This window comes from Phaseolus vulgaris, chromosome 2, assembly GCF_000499845.2.
Source record: "Phaseolus vulgaris cultivar G19833 chromosome 2, P. vulgaris v2.0, whole genome shotgun sequence".
NCBI classification, from domain to species: domain Eukaryota; kingdom Viridiplantae; phylum Streptophyta; class Magnoliopsida; order Fabales; family Fabaceae; genus Phaseolus; species Phaseolus vulgaris.
This window is the reverse complement of record NC_023758.2, coordinates 3,332,981-3,345,645: the sequence shown is the minus strand read 5'-3', so window position 1 is coordinate 3,345,645 and position 12,665 is coordinate 3,332,981. Positions and strand designations below refer to the sequence as shown.

Here is a 12,665-nt window from a genome sequence, read left to right as displayed (position 1 = left end):
ATAGTATTATGTCGATATTATGCCCTACATTCAATTTCTGTGTTGATTTTGGATGCACAAAGCCAAATCGCACTATTGTCCTGGTTTAAGCCTGTTGAACACATAAATGCAAGCTTGGAAAATTGGATTCTATAGCCCATCTGACCTATAGACACCCCTTATGCATTATTTATACAATTTCTTCTGGCTAATAAAAAAATGAATCAGTAGGCTGCAACCTCATTGCAACGACTACACACTCATACAATATACTTACCTTAATTCTCACAAGTTCCAAACAACTCCTTCAACACAAAAATTGATAGCTAAATTTGCCGCAGCACAATTGTTAAGTTTAGCATTTCGTAGTTACATTTTATCTTTATCCTTTTGGTGAACTTTGTTTATAACATTCAAAACTGTATAAGCCTGTTTCAAAACTAATAGTGATTTATCTGACAATGATGCATCTGTGACCTATGTCTACCAGTAGTGTCAACGAATTACAAAATTTTGTATTTTACTGATACCAACCAACATAGCCAAGGCTCGATCAAGGCAGATTCTACTATGACATTCTTCTAGAAAAGATGAAGCTGACTATAGGTGGCATGTAAAACTTTTATTGTGCTCTCCTACCATAATACGGAATTGAAGCTAATGGTTATGTTGTAATTACTCGGCTACATCATCATGTTCAGGAGTTAGATCAAGTTCAGTAGAGGATGTTAGATCATGTTCAGCAGAGGATGACCCTGTATCCACAGGGAGATAAGAGGATACTAATGCAACAGTGATGAGAGAAATTACAGTTTTGATGGAACCCCAAATCCATCTCTGCCTCTTGTTCCTCCTCCTTTGCCTCTCACGCCGAGCCATTTCTGGACAAGACATTCAAACACATAAATGAGATTAACAAATTAATAATCAAGATAAAATAAAATAGAACATACTTTCATGCCAACATAAATAAGACACGATTATCTAGCAAGTAGGGGAAATGGGCAGCGATTCACAATATTATAAACATGAAGAAAATTCTCCTACTTTGGATAATAGACTCGCTAAAAATAGTTTAAATAACGTAAGTTTCGCTCATTAAAACAACTCAGGATTTTTTTTTACTGCAACACCAATAACAAATAATACCATCCTCTTGTTGAACGATTAGAGATAACACCCGTGGGATAGATGGCATGGGATCCATTAGCATAACTTGAGACCGAACTTGACTGTACTGTTCGTTGAGACCCCGCAAGAACCGTATAATGTAGTTTGTGGTTCTATAGGTTCTAGCACGAGTAACAGCATCACAGTGGTTTACACAAGAACATTGTGGCAAAGGTTCAAACATCTCTAATTCCTCCCAAAACGTTTTTAATCTCGTGGAATATTCTGACACCGTCATATCCCCTTGCTTCAATCCAAATATCTCTTCTTGCAAGGTCGCAAGGCAAAAATTATCACATTGAGAAAACCTATTGCGCACATCATTCCAAACGTCAACAGCGAGATCTATCCACAAAACGGATTTAGCCATTGAAACCGTCATCGCATTGCGAAGCCAAGAAACCACCATTTGATTACATCGATTCCATGTATCATGCATGGGATCACCAAGGGGTGGTTGCGGAAGACTTCCATCAACAAATTGCAGCTTGTTCTTCGATAGTAGGGATGTTTGCATAGACCGTGCCCATTCATGATAATTGCTCTCAGTTAACAAGGAAGGTACAAGAACCATGGTTGGATTTTCATTGCTACTGAGATAATATGGATTAATATGGATTGGAGGGATTAGTGGTGTAGTCTAGGATTTGTCTTGTCATGGTGAAGGAATGAACAGAATCGAAACAAAAGAGATGGCCTAGTACTTAGCATATTAGTTTTAGATTTATATATTTCATGAAAGGAACATTAATGAGGAGAAATAATCAGGAGAAAAGGGAGGAAATAGAAGTAGAGGGGTATATTAAGTAAATGACAGAAAGCAGTTACAAATGAATAGAGCAGTTACAAAGTTACAAAGCAATTACAAATGATGGAGCAATTACAAATTACAGAGCAGTTACAAATGATGGAGCAATTACAAAGTTACAAAGGAGTTATAAATGATACAGCAGTTACAAATTTTATATAAGATCAAATTTATCATTTATCATCTAATACATAACGTCAAGACAGTATTAAATTTGTGCCAAATTCGCAAGTAAACAACCATCACGCTACAAACGTTTTATTCCATCCATGTATAATTGTGCCAATCTAACAGCAGAATGATAATTGTATATGAGGAAAAATAAATTAACAAATCAAAAAACTAACACAACTTAATGAATATATGTAGTTAAATGTAGAATAAACAACAATTCATATGTTTCTTTGTTCAACACAATTATAAACCAATTAAATAACGGGTCTCACCTACTGCTTCCTGGTTCCTCTGAGACATCTCCCTATTCATGGTCTCATAACAACGGATGCGTTCCAAAAGTCGAGCAATATCAAAGTTCTTTGCCTGTAGTTGAGCTTCCATCTCTGTCTCTACCTCCGCCCTGGCAATTCCTTTTCCAATGGTGTTTGATATAATCCTAGCAATATAAACCTGTTGACATATATCTTCCACACCCTCAGAATTCAGCTGCTCATCCTTTGCAACAGAAGTAAGCTCTGCAGGCAAAATAACTCCTGCTTGATATAATCCTTGCCTAATACTCTCCCATTGGCTTCTCATGGTGTTTAGGGATTCTTCGGCTTGCTTCCGCTTCTCAATCTCCACCAACAGACTTAATCTCATTTCATGCAATTCAACTTCAGTGTCAACATCCTCTGTAGAATTTTGACTCATGCCGGTGGAAGAAAATTCTACAGAAAGAAAAGAGCCAAGTAAACTAATCGATATGAATATACCTAGGACACTACATTACAATAGAATAATCCTCTTTTCCTCAAATAAATGAATATGCCATAAGATTGATAGCTCCTTAGTAAAAGAAATAATTAGCAGTAAAGCTAACCCAATTTACCTTCCCATGCATCATGATACTCCTGAATAGGACTGCTAAATTTCATAGAAAGATTCTCTTCCCCATCTGTGTTGCTTGCAAAACTCATTGAGTCTGGTGGATCAAAGAAGTCTTCAACTTCTCTAAATCTGTCCAACTTCAATGCCGGTGGCTTTTCCTTGAGTAAATAATCTGTTAAGCTACTACTTCCAGCTTCTCTGGGACAATTTGCAAGGTCAGCACCATTGCTGCTATCCAGTTTGCCGTCATAGACACCATTCCCCTTATTCTCTTTAACAAGTTCAGTGTTTGTAAAAGTAACAGGGAAGTCACCAGCTGAACTTGCAACAACAGCATCAAAGCTCTTTTGATTAACATTTTCACCATCATGAATTTCCACATCAGAGAAACTCTTACTTTTATTGGCAGGCGCCTTAGTACTTCTCTCTAGCTTCTGCGAGTTCGGGATAGGAATTGAAGTTGGAGTAGATTCATCAACTGGATTTGAAGCTCCCGGCTCTATCAACCTATCCAGTGCTATGGAAGTGAAACTAGACATTGCTGTACAAACCACAAAGCCATAAAAATAAGAACTCAAACAAGTTTCCCACTTGAGTACAAATCTTAGCAATCTCTCCACAACCATAACGCAATAATCCAAGTACACAATTTCATTGAATGATTGAATCTAATCTAAATTAACAAAATCGAATTTTGATTTGTTCATTCTGTCTACCCCAATCCAAACCACCACCTTAGAGAAATTGCATAGAAGTGGGGCAAAAATTTAAACACATTTTTTTTCCAATTAAACTAATTTAATTTTGTCACAAGCAGGAAAAGTACAATTCTATTTTTGTCTTAAAAACTCATAATAACAAAATTCCATGCCATGTTCCCTTCTTCCCCTGACATACTAAAAACAAAGCACATAACAAAATAATATTTAGATATTATTTTCCCCATTACAAAACAGAAACCGCGTAAGAGAAACCCCAACGAAATAACCGGTTACCAAAACTGGTCTCAGAAACAGAACACAATTCAAACAATCATCCCAATGTGAGGAAAACATCAACAGAGGAAAAAAAAGTGCTAAGACGCGTGAGAAAGGTAAAAATACCTAGAAGAAGGAACACAGTGAAAATGAAGGAGAAAGTTGAACGAGAAAGAGAGTGAATAGCGAAGAAGAGGAAGAGGCGGGAAACATCAAAATATGCGGATGTTTCTTAGTGTTATTGGTGGCGACTGTTGTGTTGTGCTGTTTCTCCGAACGTGATGTTTGTGCAAAATATATATTACACCAACCAACCAACCAAACCTGTCTTCCAAGAAATGAAATGGTTTCTGTCTCTTGTGTTATGTTTTGTGCCTTTTATTTTGTCGCTAAATCTGTTTTTGAGAACTTCTTTAATAAATAGTTTTAAAAATAGAGTATTAGAGAGAAACATAAAGTGATGACCGCCTCTTGAGTTCAGTTGTGTGAATTTTTCAAGCTATTCTTTACTCTATTCTTGGTATTTTTATTAGGCAATTACTTCCTTACCCAATCAATTATGTTCTTCTTGTCTTCTTTTTTTTTTCTTTTTTTAAACATTCACATCAGTAAGCAATTAACATTTATACTTGAAGCTCTTGGATGTCTCTGTCCGTAGTAGAAAAATGCGTTACAGATATTATTATCCAGAATCGAGTTTTGTATTTCGGATGTACATGTCCGGTATTGGGTTTTGAATTCCAGATGTACCTATCTGGAATAGTTAACTGTGTTCCGGATGTAGGCATGCAAAAATATATTTTTTGACTTATAGATTTTTATATCCAAAAACTAAGTGATATTTTTTCTTCAGCATTCACAATGGATACAACGGCCTAAAAGGAGAAATGAGAACGGAAGAATGACAAGACGACGCTGCTCGTTGAGTTAAGGTGGCGATGGGTGTGGCGGTTGTTGCGCGAAAAAGAAGAGGTGTTGTGATTGGGCGCAGATCTCTCCTTAACCTAATTTTAATTTCATTAAGAACATTTTTATGTATTTATAAATTTCATTAAGGATATTTTGGTATTTTCGTAAACATGATTGGGTGCAGAAAGAATCAGCCTTTTTATTATTTTTTTCTTTTTATGTTCCTTTTCTGTGGGCCCTCCTTGGCCCAGCCCATTAAATTCTGTGGGACCAGAAAACAAATATCAATCCACCACGACAATGTTTAATGAATGCGGATAAGCCCCCTTGCCAAACACAACTCCTTCTTTCAGAATTTTAAATTTTGAACGTATGTTTCCCAGATTTTTTTCAGCTTTAAGATTTTGAATATTTTTGAATGAAACCTTATTTTTATTTTGTGTTTCAACATTCGATTAGTTTATTTTAGTTTTTTAAAACATTGCTGCAAATTTAAAAATATTGTTACATCTTATCTGACTCTACTGAAAGCTCCTCAAATATAAATGATAAATGGCAAGAATAATTGATTTATACTGCCAAAAATTAATAAAAATGAAAATTTTAAAAAATTGATATAAATTAAACAATAAAATAACTATTAGTCATTGATGAGCATATATTTATTCACACTCACTAGTCTTATTCATAGATTATTGGACTATAATAATAAATAAATCCATTGTTTTAATTAATATTCTTATAATTGGGTTTATTTGGGCCTTAACTATTATTATTGTTAATTTTGTGTTTTTAGAGTAAATTATCCAGAGGAAGCATCTAGAATGGGCCAAATATGCAAAAGTCCAAGTTGCTTCTTGAACCAAAACAGAAAACAAATTCTGAGGAGAAGAAAGAGAAAATAAAATCTACAATATCTTAGAAACAGAATTGGAAGCAAATCTTCTGCAAAATACAAGAATTCTGGAAAGATAGAAACTTGGAAACTGTTGACAAAATATAAACTAAAATATTCTCTCAAGATCCTTGGAGCAGAAAAGCTTATAAAAGGACAAAAGCATCAAGGAGAAAAGAGAGAGCTTCATAGGGTTTTCTTAGTTTATTTTCTTCTTAGTAATTCTTTTGTTTTGCTTCCGCATGGAAGGCTAAACCTTTTTGGTTGATTCTTTTGTAATTCCCCATTGAGTTCTGAGGTTTTGTTCAATAAAAGTTTCGATTGTTAATTCTCTATAGCAGTTGTTTTTATTGTCTAATCTCCTGGAAAACTGGTTTTTTGTGAGAGGTTGTACTTGAACGCATGATTGAGAGTCTTCCTTATCTTAAACTTTGGTTTCTTAGTTAGTTCACATTGTTCTAATTAATTTCTTGGGTAGGGAGAGGAGGTAAGCATTCCCATGGAGTATACGCATGGAACAAAGTGGGTATTGATTAAACTAGTAGACGCATGCTTTACTGGTGAGTTTCAGTTGAATCATATCGGTGCATGTTCAATCTGGTTTAGCTCTGTTGGAGGATTGAGAAAAGATTAATCTTTAGAGAACCTGTGAAGAATTCAATGGTGGAAGAACTTGGGATCAACCGCTTTTTATTTGCTATTTTAATCTCTTTTATATTTTTTGCACAACTATCTCAAACCCCCATTTTCATCTTTATTGTTATTGCTAACTTTTATTGCTTGCAGATAGATTTTAAACCCTGATCAACTGATTTTACTATTGGATTCGTTGGGAGACGACTTGGGGACATTTGTCCACAATTATACTATCATCTCTCTAGTGTTAGACAAGTCTACACTATAATCATATTAATTTGACAGCAAAACGACAGCTATCAGTCATCTATATTTATTAATCTATTAATAAATATAACTTTGTACAACCACTTTGTAACTATTTTTAGCACACAGTTTATTACTAATCTTACTTTTATTAATATAATTGATTTTATTATTTTATCTTTAGGTTTTGTAACTATTTTTAAAACTCAATTAATTACCAAAAATAAAATAATTGTAACCATTTTTAGCTTACACAATTTGCTACTAGTCTTATCTTTATTAATATAATTTATTTTATTAGGTTTTATAACTATTTTTTAAACTCAATTAACTACTTACAATAAAAGAAATGACCTATGATAAAATTACAAAAAAAATATTTTATAATTACTTCTTGTGAACATTTTTTTATATATTAATAATATTTTTATTTTAATAGTTATGATTAAAATTATTTTTTATCTCTCATATCTTTATTATCATAAAAAAAATTGTAAGGCAGAGAAAAATATGAATTTGTACTAAGGTTTTGTCTTTTTATCCCTTGTGTATTTGTTTGTGATGGTTCTCTTCTTCGCCAAACTTTCAATACCCTTCTCTTTGATTTTGTGTGTACCTCTTTTGGTCTGGCCAAGTTAACGAGTATTTTTTGATTGCCAATGGTGATAGCATAAAGTTCTTTTTGGAGGCTTACAACATTATCCACATCAAAGAATCGAACAAAGCCAAAAATTTTGTCCTCCTATTAGTCTTCTTAGGGATGAAAACCTCCTTAATTCTTCCTCATCTATGAAATACCCTCCACATCTCTTATTCACCGAAATTGTTAGGAAAATTTGTGAAGAAAAAAGGTGTTTCATTCTTACTATTTCGTTCTAGATTTCTCGATCCTATTCTGAACCTTCAGAATATGTAATAAAATTACAATTACTGAAAACTATAAAATCGAAATACTAACCAATACTCAAATCCCAACCAATACTCAATACACACAATAACGAATGTCTGGTAAAATTTTCAGACCAAAAGACCCAGAGAATAGGGCGTAGTAAGACCCACACATAGAGTAAACAAAATCGGATTTCCGAACACAAAATGTATTGACTTTTCTTCCCTCTATCTTCTTTTTGTGATTTGTTTATGGACGTGCCTCCTTAGCATGGTGCAAACAACATATGAAAGTATTTATGGGAATTTTTTTCATAATTTTTCAATGCAATATAAACCTAGAATAAAATTGCAAAAAGTAGGGCAAAATTTCACAAATTTAGGTAGAGGATATAGCCTTGGTTTTTCACAAAATTTCAGAAAAATTGTCCCGAAATAATTTTTTCCTAAAATTACACGTAAGACTCTGGACTGAATTTGGGACAAAGCACGACAAATTTCATGTCAAATGGATAAGTAACCACCTAGGAAAAATATCAAACAATTTCACACACAAACGAACCTTCCTTTAAACCTTGACAGTGATGAATAAGAAAATTATTGAAAATCTCGTGGGACAAATTTGGGGCTCAAATCCGCCAATACTCAATACACACAATGACGAATGTCTGGTAAATTTTCCAGACCAAAAGACCCAAGGAATAGGGCGTAGTAAGACCCAAACCGAAAGTGAACAAAACCAGTTTTCCGAAAACAAAATGTCTTGGCTTTTCTTCCCTATATCTCGTTTTTTTTATTTGTTTATCGACGTGCCTTAATAACATGGTGCAAAAAATATAAGAAAGTACTTGTATGAATTTTTTCGGAATTTTTCAACGCAATATGGACCCAAAATAAAATTGCAGAAAGTATGGCGACATTTTACAAATTTTTGGTAGAGCCTTTGGTTTTTCATAAAATTTCAGAAAAATTGTCCCGAAATAGTTTTTTCCTCAAATTTCAGGTAAGAATCTAGACTAAATTTAGGACAAAACGCGACAGATTTTACGTCAAATGGATGAGTATTCACCTAGGAAAAAAATCAAACAATTTCACACACAAACGAACCTTCCTTTCAACCCTAGCAGTGATGAATAAAAACTTTATTGAAAATCTTGTGGGACAAATTTGGGGGTCAAATCCCTGCCAATACTGAATACACACAATGATGAATGTCTGGTAAAATTTTAAGACCAAAAGAATCAAGGAATAGGGCGTAATAAGACCCAGACCGAGAGTGAAAAAAACCAGTTTTCTGAAAACAAAATATCCTGACTTTTCTTCCCTAAATATCCTTTTTGTGCTTTATTTATGGACATGCCTCCTTAGCAGGGTGCAAACAACATATGAAAGTACTTTTGTGATTTTTTTCGGAATTTTTCAGCGCAATATGAACCCAGAATAAAATTGCAGAAAGAATGGCGAAATTTCACAAATTTTGGTAGAGGATAGCCTTGGTTTTTTACAACATTTCTGAAAGTTGTCCCGAAATTTTTTATTCCTGAAATTCCATGTAAGAATCCGGACTGAATTTGGGACAAAACGTGACAAATTTTATGTCAAACAAATGAGTATTCACCTAGGAAAAAAAATCAAACAGTTTCACACACAAACGAACCATCCTTTCACCCCTGGCAGTGATGAATAAAAAATTTATTCAAAATCTCGTGGGACGAATCTGGGGCTCAAATCACAACCAATACTGAATACACACAATGAAGAATGTCTGGTAAAATTTTCAGACCAAAAGACCCAAGGAATAGGGCGTAATAAGACCCAGACCGAGAGTGAAAAAAACCAGTTTTCTGAAAACAAAATATCCTGACTTTTCTTCCCTAAATCTCCTTTTTGTGCTTTATTTATGGACGTGTCTCCTTAGCAGGATGCAAAAAACATACGAAAGTACTTGTGTGATTTTTTTTAGAATTTTTCAACGCAATATGAACCCAAAATAAAATTGCAGAAAGAAGAGCGAAATTTCACAAATTTTGGTTTTTCACAAAATTTTAGAAATATTCTACCAAAATAAATTTTTCTTGAAATTACACGTAAGAATCTGGACTGAATTTGGGATAAAACTAGACAAATTTAACGTCAAACAGATGAGTATTCACCTAGGAAAAAAAATCAAACAGTTTCACACATAAACGAACCATTCTTTCACCCGTGACAGTGATGAATAAAAATTTTATTGAAAATCTTGTGGGACGAATCTGGGGCTCAAATCACAGCCAAAACTCAATACACACAATGAAGAATGTTTGGTAAAATATTCAGACCAAAAGACCTAAGGAATAGGGCGTAGTAAGACCCAAACCGAGAGTGAACAAAACCGGTTTTTCAAAAACAAAATGTCCTGACTTTTCTTTCCTATATCTCGTTTTTGTCATTTGTTTATGGACGTGCCTCATTAGCAGGGTGCAAAAACCATAAGAAAGTACTTGTGTGTATATTTTCTAAATTTTTCAACCTAATATGGATCTAGAATAAAAGTGCAGAAAGTATGGCGAAATTCCACAAATTTTGGTAAAGGATAGCCTTGCTTTTTCACAAAATTTCGAAAAAATTGTCCCAAAATAATTATTTCCTGAAATTCTACGTAAGAATATGGACTGAATTTGGGACAAAACAAGACAAATTTAACGTCCAACGGATGATTATTTACCTAGGAAAAAATCAAACAGTTTCACACACAAACGAACCTTCCTTTCAACCTTGACAGTGATGAATAAAAAAGTTTATTGAAAATCTTGTGGCACGAATATGGGGATCAAATCACAGCCAAAACTCAATACACACAATGACGAATGTCTGGTAAAATTTTTAAACCAAAAGACCCAAGGAATAGGGCATAGTAAGACCCAGACCGAGAGTGAACAAAACCGGTTTTTCGAAAACAAAATGTCTTGGCTTTCTTCCCTATATCTCGTTTTTGTGATTTGTTTATGGTCGTGCCTCATTTGCAAGGTGCAAACAACATAAGAAAGTACTTGTGTGAATATTTTCGTTATTTTTCAACGCAATATGGACCAAAAATAAAATTGCAGAAAGTATGACGAAATTCCACAAATTTTGGGAGATGATAGCCTTGGTTTTCACAATATTTCAAAAAAATTGTCTTAAAATAATTTTTTTCTTGAAATTCCACGTAAGAATTTAAACTTAATTTGGGACAAAAAGAGATAAATTACATGTCAAACGGATGAGTATTTATCTGGGAATAAATTAACACAGTTTCACACACAAACGAACTATCATTCACCCCTGACAGTGATGAATAAAAAATTTATTCAAAATCTTGGGGGACGACTTTGGGGATCAAATCACAGCCAAAACTCAATACACATATTGGCAAATGTCTGTTAAAATTTTCAGACCAAAAGACTTAAGGGATAGGGTGTAGTAAAACCAAAACCAAGAGTGAACAAAACCGGTTTTTCGAAAACAAAATGTCCTGGTTTTTCTTCCCTATATCTTGTTTTTGTGATTTTTTTATGGACGTGTCTCATTAGCAGGGTGCAAACAACATAAGAAAGTACTTGTGTGAATATTTTTAGAATTTTTCAACGCAATATGGACCAAGAATAAAATTGCAGAAAGGAGGGTGAAATTCCACAAATTTTGGTAGATGATAGCCTTGGTTTTTAACAAAATTTCAGAAAAATTGTCCCTAAATAATTTTTTTCCTAAAATTCCATGTAAGAATCTAAGCTGAATTTGGGACAAAAAGAGATAAATTACACTTCAAACAGATGAGTATTTACCTAGGAATAAAATAACAGTTTCACACACAAACGAACCATCCTTTCACCACTGGCAGTGATGAATACAAAATTTATTGAAAATCTTGTGAGACGACTTTGGGGCTCAAATCATAGCCAAAACTCAATACACATATTGACAAATGTCTGGTAAAATTTTCAGACCAAAAGTCCCAAGGAATAGGGCGTAATAAGACCCAGACCGAGAGTGAATAAAACCGGTTTTTCGAAAACAAAATGTCCTTGCTTTTCTTCCCTATATCTCGTTTTTTGTGATTTTTTATGGATGTGCCTCATTAGCAAGGTGCAAACAAGATAAGAAAGTATTTGTGTGAATATTTTTGGAATTTTTCAACACAATATGGACCAAGAATAAAATTGCAGAAAGTAGGGCGAAATTCCACAAATTTTGGTAGAAGATAGGTAACCTTAGTTTTTCACAAAATTTCAGAAAAATTGTCCCAAAACAATTTTTTCCTAAAATTTCACGTAAGAATATAAATTGAATTCGGGACAAAATGAGACAAATTACATGTCAAACGCATGAGTATTTACCTTGGAAAAAAATAACACAGTTTCACACACAAACGAACCATCCTTTCACCTCTAGCAATGATGAATAAAAAATTTATTGAAAATCTTGTGGGACGAATTTGGGACTCAAATCATAGTCAAAACTCAATACACATATTGACGAATGTCTGGTAAAATTTCAGACCAAAAGTCCCAAGGAATAGGGCATAGTAAAACCCAGACCGAGAGTGAACAAAACCGGTTTTTCGAAAACAAAATGGTTTGGCTTTTCTTCCCTATATCTCATTTTTTTTATTTGTTTATGTACGTGCCTCATTAGCAGGGTGCAAAGAACATAAGAAAGTACTTGTGTGAATATTTTCGGAATTTTTCAACGGAATATGAACCAAGAATAAAATTGCAGAAAGGAGGGCGAAATTCCATAAATTTTGGTAGAGAGTCTTGGTTTTCACAAAATTTCAGGAAAATTGTCCCAAAATAATTTTTTCCTAAAACTCCACGTAAGAATATAAACTGAATTTGGGACAAAACGAGATAAATTACACGTTAAGCAGATGAGTATTTACCTAGGAAAAAATCAAACAGTTTCACACACAAACGAACATTCCTTTCAACCCTGGCAGTGATGAATAAAAAATTTATTGAAAATCTTGTGGGACGAATCTGGGGCTCAAATCTCAACCAAAACTCAATGCACACAATGAAGAATGTCTGGTAAAATTTTCAGATCAAAAGACCTAAGGAATAGGGCGTAGTAAGACCCAGACCGAGAGTGA

The 12,665-nt window shown here is 33.8% G+C and overlaps 1 protein-coding gene across 1 annotated transcript; it reads right to left on the bottom strand.

Annotated features, from left to right (window-relative positions):
- Positions 1–411: 411 nt before the first annotated feature.
- LOC137810256 (uncharacterized) lies at positions 412–4,372 on the bottom strand. The gene is made up of 4 exons (XM_068611430.1): positions 4,108–4,372; positions 3,006–3,545; positions 2,404–2,844; positions 412–860 (listed from the first exon to the last, which is right to left on the bottom strand). Exons 2-4 carry the CDS (start codon positions 3,541–3,543, stop codon positions 655–657), a joined length of 1,185 nt encoding a protein of 394 aa, XP_068467531.1. The 5' UTR covers positions 3,544–3,545; positions 4,108–4,372; the 3' UTR covers positions 412–654.
- Between the last annotated feature and the right edge of the window lie 8,293 nt (positions 4,373–12,665).